At 42.0% G+C, this 22,377-nt stretch overlaps 2 protein-coding genes across 4 annotated transcripts; both read left to right on the plus strand.

Annotated features, from left to right (window-relative positions):
- Window positions 1–77: 77 nt before the first annotated feature.
- On the plus strand, window positions 78–3,968 carry ccdc174 (coiled-coil domain containing 174). Its single transcript, XM_037252295.1, has 11 exons — window positions 78–228; window positions 395–502; window positions 580–680; window positions 744–802; window positions 878–1,031; window positions 1,096–1,191; window positions 1,261–1,394; window positions 1,476–1,570; window positions 1,682–1,820; window positions 1,906–2,046; window positions 2,388–3,968. The coding sequence occupies exons 1-11, from the start codon at window positions 187–189 to the stop codon at window positions 3,062–3,064; spliced, it is 1,746 nt and encodes a 581-aa protein (XP_037108190.1). The 5' UTR covers window positions 78–186; the 3' UTR covers window positions 3,065–3,968.
- A 4,579-nt stretch (window positions 3,969–8,547) lies between these two features.
- On the plus strand, window positions 8,548–21,877 carry LOC119123218 (FYVE, RhoGEF and PH domain-containing protein 5-like). Of its 3 annotated transcripts, none has more exons than XM_037252136.1 (21): window positions 8,548–8,716; window positions 9,310–11,398; window positions 13,953–14,106; window positions 14,274–14,332; window positions 14,411–14,441; window positions 14,822–14,973; window positions 15,077–15,233; window positions 15,998–16,088; window positions 16,169–16,219; window positions 16,809–16,867; window positions 17,140–17,211; window positions 17,363–17,431; window positions 18,717–18,800; window positions 19,033–19,112; window positions 19,190–19,283; window positions 19,366–19,503; window positions 19,591–19,693; window positions 19,906–20,042; window positions 20,119–20,244; window positions 20,341–20,498; window positions 21,038–21,877. In XM_037252136.1, the coding sequence occupies exons 1-21, from the start codon at window positions 8,707–8,709 to the stop codon at window positions 21,072–21,074; spliced, it is 3,951 nt and encodes a 1,316-aa protein (XP_037108031.1). In that variant the 5' UTR covers window positions 8,548–8,706; the 3' UTR covers window positions 21,075–21,877. The 3 variants fall into 3 exon arrangements, with proteins under 3 accessions (XP_037108031.1, XP_037108033.1, XP_037108032.1); XM_037252138.1 differs by having other exon boundaries at window positions 20,119–20,217; XM_037252137.1 differs by having other exon boundaries at window positions 16,001–16,088.
- Window positions 21,878–22,377: the final 500 nt, after the last annotated feature.

Here is a 22,377-nt window from a genome sequence, read left to right on the forward strand (position 1 = left end):
AATCAGAATGTATTATTTAGTAGCAGGATTTAAGAAAGACAAATCGCAAGTGCAGTTGATAGATGTGGCCACAAGTCGGCGGTATTGTAAAAATTACCTGTTAGCATAACTGCAGAAGAAGGTTAGGGGTGGGTTGTGTACTGTCACAGCAAATGTCTTTAAATTTCATTGAGAACAGCTTTTATAATGGACAAAAAGAAGAGACCGTTTGACGTGACTGCTTCTTCGGTAAGTTGTATTTTCTCATACCGACATCATGCGACGGTAAATGTCACGCGTAATCAGGCTAACCTTAGCCACCATGCTAGTTTGCTAGCATTAAGTTACATTCATTTACGTAGCTTCAAATATCCTTCCAAGCAGATTCTTAAACACGTACTATGGTTTCTTACAGCTAGTGGATCTTAAAGCCGAGCTATACAGAAAGCAGGAGCAATTCAAACAGCAGAGACTTGGCCAAGAAAGTGGCGAGATTGGTCACAAACCAAAACCCAAAGTTAAGGTACGTCAATGTTATATTTAATATGTCCATGTTAAAAGGAGCCATCTACTCAAGCTGCTGCTCTATCCGCTGTGTAGAAACCAAATGTATTTGTCAAGCAAAACTCTGGAGTTTCGGCAAGAGCTGAAAAAGATGCAGAAGAGTTGGCAGAGGAGCAGAGAACTCTGGATAATGCAAAGTAAGATGACAATATCGAAAGTCCTAAAACAGCATTATAATTAATACCATTTTTGTTTATCAGGAGCAAGCTAGAGCAAAAAGCCAAACTCTACGAACAGATGACCAAAGGAAATTTCCCAGGTTAGATATGGATGTCACATCACCTACTGTATGTGTAAATATAAAGGTGCTTAATGGAATTAACCTTCATGCCAGATGAAGAAACAGAGGGGTTGTACCTGGTGGATTTTGCGCAGAAGATTATTGACACAAGAAGAGAAACTCAAACGCAGAGGATCGCTGACAGTGAGGAGGAGGAAAGAGCCAGATTGTCCCCTGTTCCTCCTCCGGAGAACCCAGATGAAGAATGGTAATATTTTCTTTCACATTTGACAGAGAGCAAAAGTAAACTATCCTACTTTGTTTCAATCTAGGGTGGACTTTGTGGACACTTTGGGACGATCGCGAAGGTGCATGAAGAAAGACTTGCCAGATTTTCTGAACATGGACCATGACATCAAAGGAAATGGGTAATCAAATAGAGTTTACATTTTATTCGGCAATGGATGGTCAACTGAACATGTTTGTTTCATGTACAGTCCAAAAGTCTCTGCTGACTTGCTGTCAGAGGACATGCGCAGAGAGCTGCAGAGGCAAGAGTGGGAGCGAGAAGAAGAGGAAGCCATGAAGAAGCCTGTTGGGCCTGTCCACTATGAGACCATCAGGGCTCAAGGTTAGCTTTTGGGTTTGGTTTGGGGTTGTACTGGAAATGGAAATTTTGCCTTAACTTTGGTGTCTTGGTGTCACCTTGCAGAGGCTCGGGAGCTCGGCGTGGGCTACTTTGCCTTCTCGCACGATGAGGAAGATCGCAGAAAGCAGAGGGAGACTCTGGACATGCTCAGGGACCAAGTGAGCTGCTCATTTTAATCACTCCGCCTGAAAAATGCCAGAGTGTAAATAGATAGTGAATCCATTAGTATAATATGCTCCCCTGAAGATCACGATCATCCCCTTTTTCAGACGACTGATCAGCGGAGTAAGAGAGAGCGACTGAAAGAGAAAAAGAAGGTCATCCTGCAAGCCCGGCTGGCCAAAATAAAGCAGAGGAAGCTGAAGGCCAAGGGGGGCGTTGAAGAGCAGCTAGAGGAGGAGAATGAAGGTCAGAATCCACAACAATGTACAATTCACGTCTCTTGGTTTCATTTGGTTAAATATCTGCATGTGTGGTTATGGTGGCTTTGTAGATGAGGACATGGCAGCACCCTCGCCGCCGCCTCAGGATCCACCAGAGGTCAGCAGAGTGAAGAAAGTGGAAGTGGAGATTCAGGAACGAAGGGACACCAAACCTGGTGTCCCGCATGTTCGAGAGTGGGACAGAGGCAAAGGTACATTTGTATTGCTCTCGATTGCACTAAAGTATCACAACAAACTCAACTGCAGCTGTCAAGAAGCATCGAGTGTCTTTAGTTGAGACATTGGTGAGAAGATTGAGGGCTAAAATTCTCTGCAAGTAAAATATCACAAATGATAAAACCACAAAGGAGTCATGGAGGTCAAATGATGGTGGTTAAACAAAGGTGTATTTCACTTTCTCCAGGGTAAAAAGATCCTCATGAATACACTGTGTTTTTAAAAATGTCTTTACATATTAACACTAATAATTCAACTCGCGCGTCTTTCTGATTTCTTCTTTTTTTTTTTTTTTTTTTTTTTTTTAATATTCAAGAATCCATGTTCACTGAGTGGAAAAGCCGGCGTCAGTCAGAGAGAGATTCCGAGTTTGCGCCTCCCTCCACATACTTTGCTGAGCAATGGCGCCCGAGACCAGCAAAGACACAAATTCCAGAGAAGAAAACTCCCCAAATGTCCTTCCTGGGGACACAAAGCCCAGGTGGGACCACTGAGAATCCACGCCCTCCACCTGCGGCGGCCCCCTCACAGACTGCCCCTCCACAAAACCCCCCAGTGCAGCCACAGCCTCCGCCGCCATGCCAGCCTCCCCCTGCGGCGGCCCCCTCACAGACTGCCCCTCCACAAAACCCCCCAGTGCAGCCACCGCCGCCATGCCGGCCTCCAGGACCCCCCGTCAACCTCCAGTACCCACTTCCTCCTTTCTACCCCCCATTTGCTCCTCCACCCTTTATCTGCCCACCTTACCGATTTCCTAACTTCCCCGCACACTACCAAAACCAATACCCACCCCCGATGCCGAGCCAATTCCCTCCCCAGGTGCAACCTCAGGCCACTGTGCCCAACCAGCCCCACCCGCCACCCAAACCCACAGAGCCCGGCCAGCCTGAAGCACCCCCCCAACCAGTAGAGCCTGACCAACCTCAGCAGCCACCTCAAGGCCCCTCACAAAGTTTGGACGACATGCTGTCCTTCTACAGGAGTATCACTTGATACTTGCATATAGAAAAAAGGAGTCCGGGGGGGAGCGACAGTATATCCGGCATAGATTTTTAGCGCACTTTACCCCCATGGACCATGTAGGGACTTTATAAACTTCTCCAGTTTAAATATTTAATAAATGGGCTGATTTGACATAATTGTGACTTAGTTCATTTCAGACAATACAAATACAGAAAGACTAGAAATACGATTGTTTTGTGTTCCGCTTTAAAAGGCATCCATGCACAGTTCAATGAAAGAGCTGTGTCTTGACCTCCAAACGGCATCATTGTTGAATACCCTCGCAAATTATGATCACAGTTAACATAGTAAAATATAACACCATTACTTCAATCAGAATGCATTTTTATCTTTATAAAAGTAGGATTTTTGTTAGGATGAATGAATGGCTGGTGCCAGTATTCTGGACAAGAGCCGTAAGTGTGTGACTGTTAAACCAACAACCACTAGATGTTGCTGCTATCAAAAAGTTGTTTACTGTATTGCAGTACATCATTTAAAAAAAACATTTGTAGTACTGGTGGATACCAAAGTCAATATGTTCCTTTGAGAATTCCTCATTTCACCCCTCAAAATGTTGACTTGACCTTCATATTTATTCTATGAAGTTATGATGTAAGATATAGTACATGATGGTCAAGCTACTGCACTTGATGTTTTTTTATTATTTTTATTTTGTGTGAGTGATGAATTAACCACAAACAGACAAATCTACATGCAAACAGCAAAGTGAGGGTGAATAATGACATTTTTGGCTAATATAGTAATACTTTCATTCGTAGTTTTTCCCCCCACATTTTCACTCATCCCCCAAGGGGCAAATTTAATGAATCTTGATCAGCGTTTTCTCAAGACTCTTTGGGCTTTGAAGAAATAAAAATGGTGGTTTTGCTGACCCCCTGAGATATCCTTAATGAACTAATACAAAGGTGACAGTCTACCATACGCTCTGCTGACTGGCCACTTTAGTGCATGGAATGACTTTTATGTGGGGGGGTGGGTGTTGTAGCGCCACCACTCTGAAAAATGATGTCAGCGCGTGAATGTGTCACTTTCATCCAAGCAAGACTTCCTACTGCTTTCAAAATGGCGGGGGGTGGAAACAAATAAGGAAGCCTCTCGAGACACAAGGACCACTAATGTTTTTGTCCCGTGATCATTTTTCTAGTGTTAATTGAATCATGTTTTAGCAGCTCAATTTGGGTTGGCAAATTGTAACCGATTTGTGTTAATTGTAACCACAAAATTGGGAGTATTGGCCTTAAAGTCTCGTGAAGGCTCCGCATATGACTTTATTCAGGCCTCACAAACGTACTCGAACATGATGTGAAACTATTGGCTTTCTCTAAAAGACCATCTCTTAATATATCCCGGGGCGCTTTTGTAAATGTGTTTGTTGCCTCAATATGCTTGATTTAACCAGTTGAGTCTTAATGACCTATTATCCCTAATGGCACTTTCCGTATACCCTCCACTTGTTTTTATGTTCATGGCTTGCAATTCAAAGAGGGAATTCTAAATTGTTCCAAAAAGCTAATAATGTATTTTGGTCTTCAATTGGCTGCCTTGTCAAATTGTGTTTGTTCTTCTGGTTGACACACTTGTCAGTGTCGCTCAGGTAACTTTCTCGAAGGTTAACAATTTATGGCTTTGATTTCCACGTTCACTCCGTGAAGTTCACTTTCTGATCGGACCATTAAAGTGCAGCATCGTGAAAGTGCCCTCAGGCTTAATTAAAAATCTCTCACCGTTTAGGGCCTTGTTTGGTCTTGAACCATGACCAAAGTGTCCCTGAAACCAGAAAACAACAGGTAATGTGTGATGAGCCATGTATGTTATTGTCCCGTCGTGACATTTAACCTTTCCAATGACATCTTTTATGACTGCGGTACATTACAGTATAGCAGTTTATGACCATTTACAGATCAAACCTCACGGGTCATTGAACTCAAGTGTGGTCAAACACCACAAGAGCTCAAGTGGAAGGAAGGAAGGAGGATTCCTCAAAGCGCTCCATTCAGTTGATTTTTGTTCAAATCATTTGCACTCAATACTTTCAAATTCTAAATTGTACCTCCAAGGAAAAGTTCCTATGCGCATATTCTGTATCTTGTCTTTCCTGCCGCTCCTGATGAGATGATTTGCTCTACATGGCAGCCAGCTTGGCCTCCTCTACCATCTCCGCTCCACAGTGAGCTGTAAGCAGCCAGTGTGTTTGCAATGAGAGCTTGTGATGCTACATAACAGTGCTCCTGCGGCTTTCTGTCACAGGCCAATGGAGAACCTATGTGGCCAGTGCCCACAATAGCAGATGGACAAAAATGCGCTTTGCCTGGATCCAAAACTAAACAGAAATGTCGCATATATGAACCCAGAACCCGGGTGCCTTTAATGAATTTCATGCAGAAATTTATACTAATAATGCTGCTCTGTTTTCCCCCCAGCTTTGGATTTTGAGCAAACAAAAAAAAAAGACAAAACCAAAATATCCTTCATAAAATGTTGATAAAAGAGTTGATAAAAAGAAGGAAAATTGTGAAAAGCCTGGCATCTGGGTGGGGTCCTAGCATATTACAAAGGGGGCCAGTGCCCCCATGCCCACCCTAGCTCCGCCAGTGTTCTCTTCCAATACATTAGCCGGACACTGTTAAGACTGCATGGACGCAGCCTAACGACCTCATCAATTGCGCTCGTGCGCAAAGGGGAGCCGAAGAATAAAGGAATTAAAGTGACGCGGGCTTGTGTGTGCTAGAAAGTGCCCAGCATGCTCGCTGCCTGCTGCGAACAGATGCAGCAATGAGTCCTCCAAGTATTCTTTGACATTAAGCTTGATGCCGCACGTCGGACCTCTGGGGGTCCTTTCTTTTATAAACTAATTACTCACGCAGTACTGGTCTTGAAATTGCACACTTTTTGGACACTTGGGAGGTGGGGGGGTAGTGAGCTCAGTCAACTTCATTTCAGCCAGCATCAGAGGATTAATTTTGGCTGTTTGTTTTGTTCTTTGGATTTTTACATCACATTTCGGGAGTTTACCGGAAAATGGAATATTATACTGAGCACTAAGGAGAATGTGATTCCTCTTGGCAACCCTGATTTCACTCTTAGATGGTCTACTTTAATATGGCCACTATTGATTGGTAAATGTGTTTGCGCAAAAGGGACCTCTTGCTTCACCTTGTGTGCTTTCAAGATTCATCGTCCCTGTAAAACTAGCTGTTCCTATTTATTATGTATGGTGAACCTTTGAAACACACTCAACTGTGCAACCTTGAAGCTTTTCAAAAAAAAAAAGTTCTCGGTGAGCACGTAAATCCTAAGTGAAGAAAAATATTTACACCTACTACATCTGGAGGTTTCCCACACACATCACATTGTCAATCTTATTTTTTTACACTTTTCCTTTGTAAGAAGACAAGCCATTGTACACATGACCTGACAAACAACCTCCCAGCTGCGTTTTGTCCTTGTGAAGGCCAACTAAATTTAGACTGTTGACTATTGGCTTGTTAAGTTGTTGTCAAAAGAATTTCAGTAAACAACTTTCTAATATACTTTTTGTGTGGCTCTCTATTTTCCAGCTAAGTTTAAATGTTTAGTTTTCTCAAATCAGCCAATATTTGAACACAAATAGTGGAGCAACACATATAGATAGATAATATAACAATACTCAAAGGCATATACTTCATTATTATACAGATTTATAGTATTCTTGATTGTCATTTATTTTAGTGGGGAAAATAATGAGCTTGGTAATGGATCAAATAAATATAGAGACTTTACGCAAATGAATGAATGACACTAGTGTAAATTTCAATGTCACATTTGGAAAAAATAATTGATGGTTTGCTTACAGATGTATTTTTGGATGTAGGTTTACAAAGTAGTTTCATTTCATATTTGAAAAAGTGGAATTTCATTGCCTGTCTACTTTAAAATGTGAGACCACAGGGGGTCATTCTTATCTTATAAGGTGGTTCTACTTCCACCCTCACTGCTCCAGTTTGAGTGAAAAACAGCAAAACAGTGACAGGAAAGGGTATATCAAGATGGAGTTCTTTTTTTAAGCCTCTCTTATTGTTTCACCTCCGAGCAGAGGAGAACGGGTAGACGCGCTTCTTCCTCGCCTGACGCAAACAGGAGACACACGGTAAAGACGGACTACCTTTTATCCAGTCCACAATGTCGTGATGTTTGTTTTGCGCACTTGACACACTTAGCAACACTTTATCCCTTGCACCATCGATAGGAGACTCATTTTATTTTGACATTTGATTCCATTCCAGATTTGATCCCATTCCATTATAATAAGATGTCTAATGTCATTATCATCACGTTGGAAATATTTACATAGAATGCAGGCCCAATAAGGGGGAGCAGGTCGTACAATATGTACATAAAAGATGATGACCTCACTGGTGGGCTTGCACTTGTTCAGCTGCCGCAGGAAGTACATCCTCTGTTTCCTGTTCCTCTTTGGAGTGAAGACTGTTCCCAGGGAGGGTGTGTTCTCACTCTTCTGTTTCAAGGATCACAGCCAACTGCACTGTTCTTTTATGCCATTATTAATAATATAGTATAAAATGATTGCATCAGCCAATGGGGGTCAAAAGTGGAGCAATGTTATGACTGCCAATAAAGCCAACACTGACACTGCTGTTTAAAGCCACAATAAATGATTATTGCATTTGCGGGGATTTAGCCATTGAGTGAAATATATGTAGCTAATGCGTACGGGAAAGGTTTAATTTGTTTCAAGCACAATACATACTGTCAAAAGAACAACAAACAAACAATATGCCAGGCTTCACTGCCAGTGAGCCATAACTGCATTTAAGGTTGTTTACATGTGAAGGTCATGTCAGAAGTGATGTGAGATTTGCTTGTTCAGGAAACAGGGAGAGCAGCTTCCTGTTATGTAGATGGTTGTTTACTAATCTGACTGTCAGATGTGTATTTGTAAACGTTTCTATGGGAAAATGGGAATGCATGTTATGCAAACACATATGGCATGCCATTGTAGCATATACACATGTATGTTGATGTTGCTTCTTCCTGTATTATTTTAAATGCAACAGCTACAAGTAAAGATGCTTCAACAGTTAATTAGAACTTTTTGTCGTTTTCCACTAAATTATGATGTGAACTTCAGTCTTGTAATATATAATAATCATAATAATGATAATAATAATAATAATGATAATAATCATAATTCGTTGATTTTCTTGCAAAATAATAAATAAAAAGTCAAAGTCTGCTATATATATATATATATATATATATATATATTACATTATAATATTAATTATTATATAATATTAGAATATTAATAATTATAATATTATAACATTTCTACTTTCTAAAATGTACTTTAGTTGAGCTCACCGTTTACACACACTCCTGCACTCCTGCACACACGAACACACACGAACACTCGGGCGAAGTTTGTGTGTGTGGCCATTGAGAGCGGCAGCGTCACTTGAATGGCGAGGACCCAGCAAACACCAGCTGAGTTTTTTGCCCACCGTAAAAAAAAACGTCACTTGAGCACTTTATCCATCCTTTTAGTGATATTTGAGTGCACCTGAAGCTGCTTCTGTGGACGACATGTGGGAGACGTTCGATTCGTCAAAATGAACACAGGTAAAACAATTTAATTGACGTTCTTGTAAATGATACGATCATCAACTGGAGTACTAAGTTCTTAAGTATGTTTTTCATTGTTTTTATTTTTTTTCCCCAGCGCCGTAGATAAAGATAAAATATTATTTATTAACTCGTTGCTTTACGTCGAATCTGCTTACAATGGTCAATTAATTTAATACCTAGACGCTTGAGTTGTTTTTTAAAATGGAAATTAGCAAAGGAGCCTGTTCATGTTTGCAAAATGAATCACATTCATCACATTGCTGCACATTTGTCACTGTCCAATACATACGATACAGTACTGTGGTTGCATTCTAAATGCATGAGCAGTTGCTTTAAGGGACTTTGAATCACAGGAAGCCACTCAGGGAAATCCCTTCCATTATTGTTCTTCCAAAGGGTGGACAAGCATTCTCAAAATATACCAAAAGGACCAAATGTACACTTTAAAACTTGATAGTTGCACAGAACTTTATTCTAATGAATACACTCACATGCGTTACAATTTGACGTTTCAGGGAACACCCCTCGAATGAGCCATATCCTATTTTTAATCATCTTACCATTTCCTTTTCCTGTTGTTCCCTTAGATTGCACCAACAAGCCCTGTGTCGCTCCAAAGCCAACACTTGCTTGTCCCTCCCATGTGATGTTCATGTCCTCAGCCAGGGGTCCCAAACCTTCTGTTGCCCCCAAACCTATCCTGAAGCACCATTCCAGGGAACCCCTACGATCAGGTATCGCAGAGGGATGCATTAACGGGGTTCTCAACGGAGAGACATTTTCAGACCACCGTGAAGTGTCATCACAAAGACGAACTTTAAGTGAGAACCAACAGGATGACGAGGACTGGAGACTCACGGACAGCGCCCTCACGGATGAGCTGGACTCCCTGGACACGCTGTGGACCAGCGACGACCGGCTCACCACCGACTCGGAGATGATTGACACCACGGATGTGACAGAGGACATGGACGAAGATGCGGGCGAGGCGCTGGCTGACACGGACGGCCTCTCCATGGGAGACGTTTCCGTTAACAGCGTGGATGAGGAAAAAGGGGCCGGGATGGAGAAGATGGCGCCGAGGCGGGAAGAGGTAGATGACACGGCCGAGTCTCTCACTGATGATGTCCTTAGTGAACCCAGTCAACAAGCATCCACTCCTAATAATGGAATTCCCTGTATGGCTCTTAAGGTTGACCATGAAAATATTGCAAAGCTGGAGCTCAGCGCAGTTGAGGAAGACCACAACATTCCATTTGGTGACCAGAAACGAATCTGTCGTGAAGCTAAAAAGCACATCGCCTTGGAAGACCGTCAAAGCCACGAGCCTTATTATGTATCTCCAGAGGACATTATCAAGAAAGAGATGATCCCAAATCAGAATCGAGCCAGTCCACGTTCACCACTGAGGCAAGGTGACCACAGGTGTCAAGGCCAAAAAGGATACCAGAGGAGTAAATCCATGACAAGCGAAGAGCAAAGACTAGATGCCTCGTTAAATCGTTTGTACTGCCAACCCAAATTTCATCTGCTCTGCAACTCCGACACCCCGTCATCTTTCACGGGAAACCAAGTGCTTGTACCAGGAAAATCGGACTTCTTCCGGCACGCTTTAGGCGATGACATCACTGATCTGGACATTGGCGACGACCACCTCTACGAGGATCCGGGAGATGATAGCTCAGAGGGGGAGAATGTCTTCCCTTTGAGCCGGAGCACATCGGGAATGCGCTCTCGCTCGCTGTCGCATCACATGAACAGCGAGGCGGGAGGGCGCCTCGTATACGGTCCCAGGTTCAGTCAGAGAGGACCCGTGTTGAGCAGCAGCCCAATGTTGAAGAGCTACCCCAAACCTCACTATCTGCCCCTGTACCCTTCGTCCTCCACGTCCACCCCCGGTTGTCCCCACAGAAACACAGAAGGCTCGCCTTGCGGAAGGTTCTCGAGATGCACGCCGTTGTCGTCCAGCGGCTTGTCGACACCCACGTCTGTCGTGGACATCCCGCCGCCTTTTGAACTGGCCTACATCACCAAGAGACCCATCACCAAGAGTTCACCCTCGCTGCTCACTGACACGGACTCCTCGGAGAAAAACCGAAAGAAGAAATCCTCCATTAAGCGCTTCCTGATGCTCAAGTTTAGACGGAAAGAGGAAAGCAAGTCATCTAACCAGTCCTCATCTGAATCCGAGTCCAGTCACCTGACACCCAACAGACTGCTGGATCTGGATCGGCGCAGCGTGGCTAGTTCTCCGCGGCTCCTTCAGCGTTCTGCTTGCCAAGCATCACCCGAGACGGCACCTGCCTTCCTGTTCTACCCGAACGCCACAAGAACAGGAAGCTCGGTGGCCTTCCTCAATCGCAGCGTGGTACGGGTGGAGTCTTTTGAGGAGCGCTCCCGTGTGCCTTTCTCGCCACTACCCCTCACCAAACCTCGCTCCATCTCCTTCCCCAATGCCGATACCTCGGACTATGAAAATGTTCCCGCCGTTCACTCGGACTACGAGAACGTTCAAGTCCTGCAGTGGAGAGCCGTGCGACCGCTGCCTTTGGGCGACTTCTTTGAGCGTCCCACGCGGGTGCTGTCGTCTGCCAATGAGACGGACGGTTACGTGGACATGAGTAGCCTCCCTGGGTTTGATGTCAAGGCCAAGTCAGCTCAACAGGAAGCAGAGAGGTGAGTTACACGGCACAGATTTTGACTGCCAGTCTGGTCATTTACACTAATTCCCCCTGGTATGCAGCACTTTATGTACAGTACCTTCTTAGTCTTTTTCTTATCCTAACGCGCTTTGTTGAAGCTTTGCGGAAAAAAAAAAAAAATCCTCGAATTCCATAAAAAGACCAAGAATAAGCAAAAAAAAAAAAAATCTGAAAATTAATTATTCTTTGCTGGATAATATATGATGAGGTGACTTCGGTTTTGTATTATTATATTCTGCTTATTAAATCTGAGTTGTCATACAAAAGTCTGCAATTCATAGAATAGCAAGAGAACTAGAATTGTTTTTCATCAGGGAATAATGATTAAAAAAAAGACAATACTGAATATAAATTTTTTGGAACATCCATGATTTTGACATTACATTATTTGAAAACATCTAATATTTTCCATATTAAAAAAAATCTTCAGCTAAGCATCTCGTGAAATCATCCCCAAATATAGAGTTTAAAAAATGTTTTAGGGATTTTAGCCTTGTGAAACTCATACCGCCTGAAAAAGACCCCGCTCTCAAGTGTTCATCTTTTCTTATGAATTCTTCTACTATCCCGTTGCGTGTTATTAGGGTTCAGCGTGAGGCGACGCTCTGCATGAATATTGTGACATTGCTCGAACGTGTGCACAAGATGCTGTACTATTTGTGATTCCACTTCACGTAGAAACACTGTTGCGAAAATGTCATTCATAGATCATGTGTGTGAGACAAATAGCTGAAAGAGCATTTATTGGAATAATCAGCGATGCTGTGCTGACATTAACGCCCTTCCGCCCTACCACCCCCCCACCACTCCATTTCTGTTGGCCGTGCCTTCATACAGTCCACTCGGAATGATTAATAGACGCAGCGTTTTGGAGCCGTTTCTCTTTTTGGCTTGCTCAGAAACATGAGATTGTATCTTCTTTGCATTTCGCTGTCTTCTTCTCGGTCGCATGATTTGTCTGCACATTGAAAACAAATCACAAGCTCTCAAATGAGTAGTGCAGACACATCAATTGGTTTGAATTCAAGACAAATGTAGTTTGCATTGGTCATGCATGCATTTCGGGTTGATGCTTCTATTTTAAGGTAAAATGATTCAAATAGCTGTCCATTGTCCTTTTTCATCCGTCCATCAAATTTCTATAGCTCAACCATTCAAACTCCCAGTTAAACCTTTGGATGATTTCGAATCGATGAAACAAATCTGTACATGTGTTTGTGCGGCAAACTGGAGATTCTGTCAATTCAATTAAATACAGTGATGCCTTGATTTGCGACTTCTATTGCAAAGCATTTTTCTCCACTGAAATGAAGAAAAAAGGCCTAATCTGTAACTGCCGTGGCCACCAGGGGTCAGTACAGACACAAAAACACATATGAAGACAACACGTCACTCAGCTCCAGTAATATTCTTGGCAGAGGATAAAGAATACGTTTGTAGGAGTATTATTATATTATGTCTTAATGTGTTGCTACAGTGTTTGTATTCAAATATATTTAGCTAAAGGAGTTATTTACACTTGAAGAATTAATCACTATCTGCCAAACTGCCACTTGTGGTATGTGTTTGAGTTGCTGCCATCTAGTCCTCATTTTGGCTCATTTTTGGAGTGCAAAAAAAATCCTCAAAACTTCCGTCAGGTCACACGCAGGTCAATTGACGATTTTATCCCCATTGTGCAGTTTATGAAGTGTACTAGAAAGTTCTGTGCTCAGCCGCGCAATCGCCTGCAAGCATCCTATCAGCAGCTGCTTTCGAAGCTATCAGCGCAGCTAACCTAATCAGCCATGAACCTCAAGCGGACGGAGAATGAATAGTTTGTCTCCCCTTACAAATTTTATGGCAATATGTTTTGCTCCGTGTCCGCATTTAAGACGTGAGCGAATCAGACGAATATAGAAGCTGACGACATGTCGTTTGAGCTTCACGCAACCTCTTGTACCTCATCCAAAGACTGAATTTCAGTAATGATCCGTGGCGTCGTAATGATGCTCACATATGTTGTTCATATGTCGCTCATTTGCATCTCAGCAGGGTTGAAATCAAATCATGCTCGTCGTGATCACCATTGCGTCACCGGCGAAATGTAAAGAGGCATTTTATTTGCATACGGCGTACGCTCCCCGTCGAGTTGCAGCCAGTCAGCAACATACATCCAGCGCTCCCTGTAGAGGAGGACCAGCAGACTCACTCTGAGTGCGCTTGTCACTCCGGGCCTTGCCGAGGCCACTTTATTGGTCGCAGTAAAGCTGCAACGTTTCAACTATTCACGCTCGCTTCGAACACTCCGAATGTTTATTGCGGCGATGTTTCAACATAGGAGATAACAAAGGACTTAGAAGGCTAATAAAAATGTTTTTGATTTATTGTCAAATTAGAACATGTTAGCCACTACACCCACTGGACACTTCATTAGGCACACCTGCACAAATCTAATGGGATCAATGAAAGAGTTACGGCAAAATTGTAGAAAAATTCCGCTGATATATTTTGACTACCGTATGATTCGTGCCACTCCGTCTTTGCAGCGCCTCGACAGAAGTCTACCAAGTGTGTTCACTTGCTGCTGGGCCGCAAAATGTGTCATCCAATTCTGTCAATGGACCCACAAGAGCTGATGAAGATGCCGGACGCACCTCGGAGGAGGAAGATGCTGGTGGCGAAAGCAACTATGATAGACAGGTACATTTGGACAACCGATTTTTATTTATCAGGGTCAATGAGCCACTCATTATTTACATTTTATGGCAGCTTATGGTGCATAATATGTTAGAAGGGGAGCCAAAATGCATTTCATACTTCTAGGTAGGGCTTGTAATACTTAAATATTATATTACAACCTTTGACAGATGGACGGACGATCCCGAGCTTTTTACATCGCAATGGATCTACTGGACACCGAGAGACTGTAAGTTAGCTCATCATTATTCAAACGCAATTGTGTCTTTCTGCGTAAATCATTCTGGTTTTTTTTTTCTGTTTATAGACATGTGAAAGCACTCAAGCTTCTACAGGAAGTAAGTGACGGATCAATTTATTTCTTTTCTCTTGTTTTAAGGACCCCACCCTCGTAATTTCCACTGTGCTTAGACGGCAAAGTGTCGGAAATGTGGACATATGCCCAGATGCTAACCTGAAAGTACTTTTTATTTTTCCTTTGCTATCATTTAGGGACATTAGAAGAGACTCATTGCCAATGTTTGCTTCATTTTCTTAATGAGGGCTTAACGAGTGCGGTTGTTTCACTTCCTTTTAATTCCGCTAGTTAGCTTAATGAACCAAACTTCCCACAGACAGAGGAGGTGAAATATGCAAAAGACATTTGCACCTTAATTGGACATTTCTTAATGAAGAGGCTGTACCTTTTTAAAATAAGCCATCCCTCTTGTGCCGCAAGGACTTTCGGGAAGCAGTAGCGACCGCTGTGACGGCTGATGGAGAGCCTGTTTTGGATGAAAAAAGACTTTGCGAGATTTTCAACGAGTTGCCCGACGTCTACCTGCTGCACCGCACGATCCTCACCGAGCTGGAGAATCGAACTCGGCACTGGTGAGACTGTTCAAATTACATTTGCGTAGTATGTCACCTCTAAATTGAATTTTCACGTCTTCCATTGCTCAGAGAGCTTGACACTTTTTGTTTGTCAATGTAGGGAGGAGAGCCAGAGGATCGCAGACATCTTCCTCTCCAGGAAGGCAGAGTTCTTGCTCTTCACCACCTACATCGGGCATTACGACCGAAGTATGAACCTGCTGGAGGAGAGCTGTCGAACCTCAGCTGCTTTTGAGGCCATCGTCCAAAAGTTTGAGGTCAGTGCATTTCTGACATATAATCAACAAACCTTGGCCTAACGTGTAGTTTTTGTTGTGGTTCAACACAATCTGAAATTAAGCTTTAAGGAGATATTAAGTGTGATAAAATAATGACAACTGTCCAATTTCTGACAGTTACAAAAAAAAATCAAAATGTATCTTGTTCTGGCAGAATATAGGCTTCTGTAATTTTTAGATGAAGGGAAAAATGTTTTACTACAATTATTTACAATAAAGGACACTCGTTAACCAGTTATAAAAATGAAAAAAAGAAATTTGAATTTACCATTTTTAGGGAAAATAACTACATTTTTACAACAGTACCAGGCTGGATTAAAGGACAGAGCAGGCCTTATGTGGCCCCCGGGCCATATGTTGCCCACCAGTGGCCGAGCACCTTCATAATTAAACGAAATGCATCCCTCCTTGGTACACCAAAAACTCAAATTGAATTTCCTCCAGACCGTCAAAGGGCAACACTCAACTGTGCGTTTTTTCTTCCGTGGTTCAGTAACAGCTTGCTTTTAATGCAGTTGACATTTGGACGTTCACTTGCAAACTGACTTTCCTGTGTTGTAAAGGTCTTTTGACCATGAAGAATGGTTTGTCACTCCCTTGCTGCCTTTCCTTTGCATCAGCCTTCTGCCTTTATGCTATGGCAGACAATGCAGCCTGCAAAAAAATCTGTATAAACTGAAGTTTAGTATTTTGCAAATGTGCAAATTGTCCAAATTTAATGTGATATTCTATTTTGTTCATAGCAGCAGAATCCATCGGGGGAAAAAGTTTCTCTAAAGCAACAACTCCTCCAGGTGATCGTGCGTGTGGCTCAGTACCGCATGATCCTCACAGGTGACTACACTTTAAAAAAAAAAAGAATATCTTCACTTTTATTATTCCATATGTCAACTTATTGCCACTCTTGCTTTCAGATTACTTGAACAACCTCTCCCCTGATTCACAAGAATATGAGGACACCCAAGGTACAATAAACATGCTGAATAAAGCCAATGTGGACACAAGCTGTTGCTCACAAGAGAGTCTTACTAGCCTCTGTTTGTTTGTTGTCCACGACTTTATGGACAATTTATTCCATTTGGCATGTAGAGGTGGCCTTGAGAGAGCCAATTTAGATGTCTTTACTAGGAAGAAGGTGAGCCACTGGTGGTCATTTTTTTGCACCGACTGGAAATCATCACGGTGGCAGTGAACAAGTAAACAAGGTGCTTCATGCATAAAAGAATCTGCGAGGGAGAGCCGTGCAGTTGCTTTGTTATTGTGCTCGTAGACCCGAGAGGAGATTCGAATAGTTTGGTTATTTTTGTTACTTTGGTGCAGTTCATCAACCCTGCCAACTACAACAATAATAAGATAGAGTTCGCAATTTGGATTTCAAACATGACCCACACAGAAGACAAATGAGGCATTGACTGACCAAACCCAGCTCCCTGTTAGACAATCAAAGATAACCTTTGCTTTATTCCCTAGTGGGTAAAACAAATGTTTAATGCAGGCATGACATATAATATCAACCCCCCCCCCCCTTTTTTTTTTTTGCTTGACTTCATTCAGCTGCTGTTGTGATCGTGGCAGATATTGCAGACCAGGCGAATGACAGTTTAAGACATGGGGTGAGTTTAATGTCTTGTTTTTCCATGATGATTTGTGATTTAATCAAATACTGGTGACAAATTATGTTTTGACTCCGACAATGTTGTTTATTCTATGTGCTGCGTGTAGTTTATTGTTTTAAATCCAATTTCCCAATATGATCTGAGCAGAAGAGATTTGTTGCATTGAAGTGGTTGATTTATTTATTATTATTTGCATTTATTGCCGCACTCCCATTTGCCAGCATGCAAATGGGAGTGCGGTGCAAAGCTCTACTTTTGTCATTGTCTAGGAGAACTTGCTGCGCTTGGTCAACATCGAGTATAGTGTTCACGGCCAGCGGGACCTGCTGCAGCCTGGTCGGGTATGATTCTCATAACGTTGCATTGTTTCAGTCCGTACTGGGCCACACCCCCTTTTGTCCTTTACACAGTCACTGAGCTGGGAATTCCCTGTTAGCTTGAAACAATATTAAGAACAGGAATCACTCAATTGTGTGTCATTTTTGGTGTCAGGTGTTTGTGAAGGAGGGCACCCTGATGAAGGTCAGCAGGAGGAGCCGACAGCCTCGCCACCTGTTTTTGGTAAACAAGTTCAGTCAAACACACGCTAACATCGAAATTACTTTGTACAGCTCATACCAAGCGTAAAGCTAAGCTTGTGTATTTAAAACATCACTTAGGGTGGCCCATAAGCCTAATGCTAACGCACAATACAAAACAGATGACCCAGGCTAATTAATAGCATCTCTGTTGCGGTGTCTTCAACCTGCAATGGATGTCTGAATACAAATGGTGCAGCAATACACATGAACAGACAAAATAGCAATACTGACAATATCTTCTTTATCCTATCTGAAAAATGAGGAGTATATTACTCTTTGTGTATTATGTATATGTGTTTTCTTTTGCCTCATATTGGCCAAGACAACACTCGAAGGATCCACACAATGACCTCATCATGATAACATTTTTAATTCAATAAATTCAATTATTCACATTTATTATATTTAAGTCAATACATTTAATTTAAATCAAATGTGATTATTTTATGACAGTGTGCTTTATTGCATTACTGCCCAATAACTGTTTGCTTTATAATGCTAATAATAATACAAAGAGCTTTTCCCCTCTGGCCTATTTCTCCATGCAGACTGCTCTATTAAGAGCAGGGTTTCCTGACAGGATGTTTCTAGATTCTGACTTCCTGAGAGACTTAAAAATATAATGACAACAGAGGGAAGACCAAAACCACCTCCTTAGAATCTGACAGTAAAATTACCTTAAAGAACCATAACCGTGTCAGCTGACATGTTTTTTAGTCTGCTAGTCACGTCTCTGCGCAAATTTTAGACAAATGATACCAACATAAAAATTCAGTGCTTTTCCTTTCTGCAAGTTGCTTTTAATATGTTGTCAGGTTGCCAAAACACTAAAAAATTCTCATAAAATATGTGTAGTGTCTGTCTTCTACCCTGCTGGTGTTTCCACCTTTGACGGTCATCAAGTTTTATCAGTTTTTATGAATGGCTGCGTAATAAAACATGCCTGCCAGGGCTCCAATTTCATCATCCGAAAACCCAAGTTCACTTGATATAATGCAGATGTTAATAGCGCAGTCGATACATTTTTTTACGTTACAAAAGCTCACGATGATAATGTACTTAGTGGGAAATAGAGTCCTAAATCTCAGTGTGCAAGCTACAGGTTCACGTCAATGAGATGTGTTGACATTGCCACCTAATGGAGAATAGCTTCCCTTGCAACATTTGAAATATATTTCAACATTTATTTCAATTGCACTGTTTTGCGTGAAACATTTTTTTTCTCCTGCTTTTTTATTGACTTATTATCATTTCTGTGTTTATAGATGAACGACATGTTACTATACACTTATCCGCAACAGGATGGAAAATACAGATTGAAGAACACTTTGTCACTTACTGGATTGAAGGTAAAAAAAAAATTCTAAACTTTGTATATAATGGAATTTAAATGAGCTGAAAAAAAGCTTGGTAAAATTAACCATATCGAATAAAAAAAATCATTTGTATCACCTAAATATATTTAACTTGTTTTTCAATTCATGTTTTTTGTTTTTGTAGTTCAGTGAATGGAGTAGGATTTCTAATTAATTCATTAAAAATTGTTTGTTCCTTTCATGTCATCATGGCTCAATTGCCCAGGTCAGTAAACCAATCATTGAAAATGTCCAACATGCTCTGAGGATGGAGGGGAATGACATCTCCATCACCTTGTCTGCAAGGTGAGAGACAGTTGATCTTCCTTACAGTGCTAACCAATGCAAGCTTGTGTTATCCTGAATATTGTGCTATTCGACAGCTCCTTCATTGAAAGTGAAGACTGGTTTTACACTTTGAGTCACACCGTGAGTGACCTCAACCGAGGAGCCGTGCCGTTCAGCAACTGCTCAGACGTAAGCGATTATTAATCCTTCACTATAATATGCAACAAAGTAGGATGAACTCACCAATGTTTGTTTGTATGTGTGTGGCCAGGCCAGAGATCATCTGCGTTTCACCTTAGGCGAAAAACCCCCCACACTCGTTCCAGTGTCTCAAGTGATGATGTGTATGAACTGCACGTCGGATTTCAGCCTGACTTTACGTCGACATCACTGCCACAGCTGCGGGAGGGTGAGTGGCAATGCAAATAATATGCCAAGTAATAACAATGCAGATAATAAGTCCATGCTCCCCTGCGGTGCCCTCCTGCTGCTACAGATTGTTTGCAGGAGCTGCTCCAAGAATAGATATCCACTCAAGTACATGAAGGAACGTATGGCCAAAGTGTGTGACCACTGCTACAACGAGCTCAAGAAGAGAGGTGTGAAAAGTCACACTATTACAATTATTTTTCTCACTAGTGACATGAGGCCAAACCTACGTTTTTTAATATGAACACTAGAAGGCGCTGTGAAATGACAAGAACGTTGTTATATGTACTGGACACTTGTTTTATGTTTTTCGAATCGTTTTACTTTTTAAAAAAGTGAATCTTCAATTATATTTTGACACGCAGTTGTTTCTACCTTGCAGGAGAGGACCCTTGTGCCCTCCCGGCCAAGAGCAGCCCTCGTGTGAGCCGAACCACTCGTCCGCTCTCCTCTGTCTTCCAAAGCATTCACCCTCCAAACATTTGGAGGCATCGCAAAGGCATGCTCACCTTCAACCAGGTACACCCCGCCCCTTCCCCACAGTGACACAGTGATAATAAATAGAACGACACCTAAGGCAAAAGTCCTTTCGCAGGTGACCGTATCCGATGAGGGCTCTATTAGCGGCAATCTGCATCGTAGCAAGAAGAGCAAGCGGAGCTGGAAGAGATTGTGGTTCCTCCTAAAAGACAAGGTGCTTTACACCTACAGAGGCCAAGAGGTGAGGGGACACACGCACTCCCCTTCAACCTGAATAGATCATCCGAAAATGCATGTGAGCTGTTATGTTTAGTATATTATGATGTCCTATGTACAGGAGAAGGTTGCTTCAGAGAGTTTGCCGTTGTTGGGCTTTACGGTCAAGCTACCAGAAAGCTACCAAGGGGATGACGACACCACCAATGTGTTCCAGCTTTATCACAAAAATACTTTGTACTATACGTTTAGAGCAGAGGACAACTTCACAGCCCAGAGGTGAGAAACAAGATGAATACATCTCAAAACAATCTGAAAAATGATTTCCCGATTGTAAAACTCACATACTTTTGTAAATTGTATTTTAATTAGGAAAATAGCGCTGCATAATATTATACTTCATAAAACAGTAATATATATATAAATAGAAATTGATGAATCAAAACTTCAGGGCATTATTGCGTCTCCTTGTGGTGTGTACTGAGGCCACCAGGCGGCAGTATAGTGCCATCATTCAGTCACAAAGGAAAACGTTTTATAACGACTCAGTAAGATGCAGTTAGTCGTTTTTGGCATGGGAAAAATTATGTCTGCCTGTGTCTATTGTGATATTGTCTGTCTATATGTTTTGCTCCACTCTTTGTGTTGAAATCTTAGGTTAGCATTAAACTCACCTAATTTTAAGGTTTAAAACTACATGCTTGTTTTAAACAAACAATGTGTCATCTGTGTTTTAGTTTACAAATATTTGTCAAGCAGTTTTATTTTTCTGGTGTTCTAAATAGTTATTCGTCATGTGTAATCTGTTTCTCTAACAGGTGGGTCAACGCCATGGAGGAGGCCACCGTTTTATAGGACCAAATCATTCCACCCTTTCAAAAACAAGAACTGCGAGATCCAAAAGGGGAAAGAAAACTTGATTATGTCTGCAAACTGGGAATTCCCCGGCCAATACTGCAGGAAAGTATTGAAAAAGACAGTGTTCTTTGTGGCGAGGGGTGGGGGGGGGGTAACTTTTTGGTTTACGGTTGCAACCTTGCAGCAGGTGTGATGCTGTGCACCACACAAAGCGCTGGCCCAGATACCTTGCCAGTCATGTGACGTAACCTCTAGCACTAGTAGCACACTGGCTGACTGCAGAGCATGTTGGGTTATTGTCACTGTTTGGAGAGTGGCAGAGGAAATGCACAGCTCTCCTTATTTTTAGATTATTTAATCCTCCCCTTGATGTTATTCGTCATCATGACTGGTTTCATTTCTATCAAATGAATCTTGTACTGTAATATTTGATTTTATTTTTTTTGCACTGATACAAAAAAGACTACATAGGAAAAGTTATAAATTCATAAAAGAAAGCACACATACTCCTCATCAGTTTTATGTGGACCATTTCATTGTCCTGTATAGTTTAGTGCAGTGTTGCCCGCCATTTATTGAAAAAAAAAAGGAACATTTATGTTAGAAAAACCTCACGGCACACTAAAAAAAGATGTCATCAAAAGTGGATACTGTATGAAATAATAGGTAATAATTCATCTACTCAACAATATTGTTACTCTGCTGTATACACCTGAACAAAATTGTTGGTGCCCCCTCTGAAAAAATAAGAAAATCCGAAGAAAAATAAAGAAACGAGAGGAGAACTATGGGAGTCATCCGCACCCTGTTTATGATTGTCCGTCTTCATATTGACATTCTGCAGGCTCTTATTGACTTAGTGGGAGAACACGAACGTGCCATATGTACAATATGAAAACATCCGCACTCGGAGATGTCAACGGTGTGCCACACGGCCAACGAAAAGACCTCGTCTGCTCTGCTTCTCTGCTCCCCCCCCTGAGGCTCGCTGACCCAGAATATCGTCAAGCAGGAGTCCTTCTTTCTCAGGCTGCTGAAAAGTTGAGCCTCGTCCTATATAGAGGACAGATCATTCATCACTCCTTTTTTTCAGTCTAGACCTCATTCCGTTACTTTTTTTTTGTGTGGATGTTTTATTTTTGCTGTAGTGAGCTCTAGTCACATGAATCCACTCCACGTGTTGGACACTTCATTAGGTACGCCTGCATTGTATGCAGGTAGAGGTTTGCAAAGTATGGCCTTTGGGCAAAATAGGGCCACTCTGTTCTTCTTTTCCTTTCTTGTCTTTTAATTGAATTGT

Source organism: Syngnathus acus, chromosome 5, assembly GCF_901709675.1.
Source record: "Syngnathus acus chromosome 5, fSynAcu1.2, whole genome shotgun sequence".
NCBI classification, from domain to species: Eukaryota; Metazoa; Chordata; class Actinopteri; order Syngnathiformes; family Syngnathidae; genus Syngnathus; species Syngnathus acus.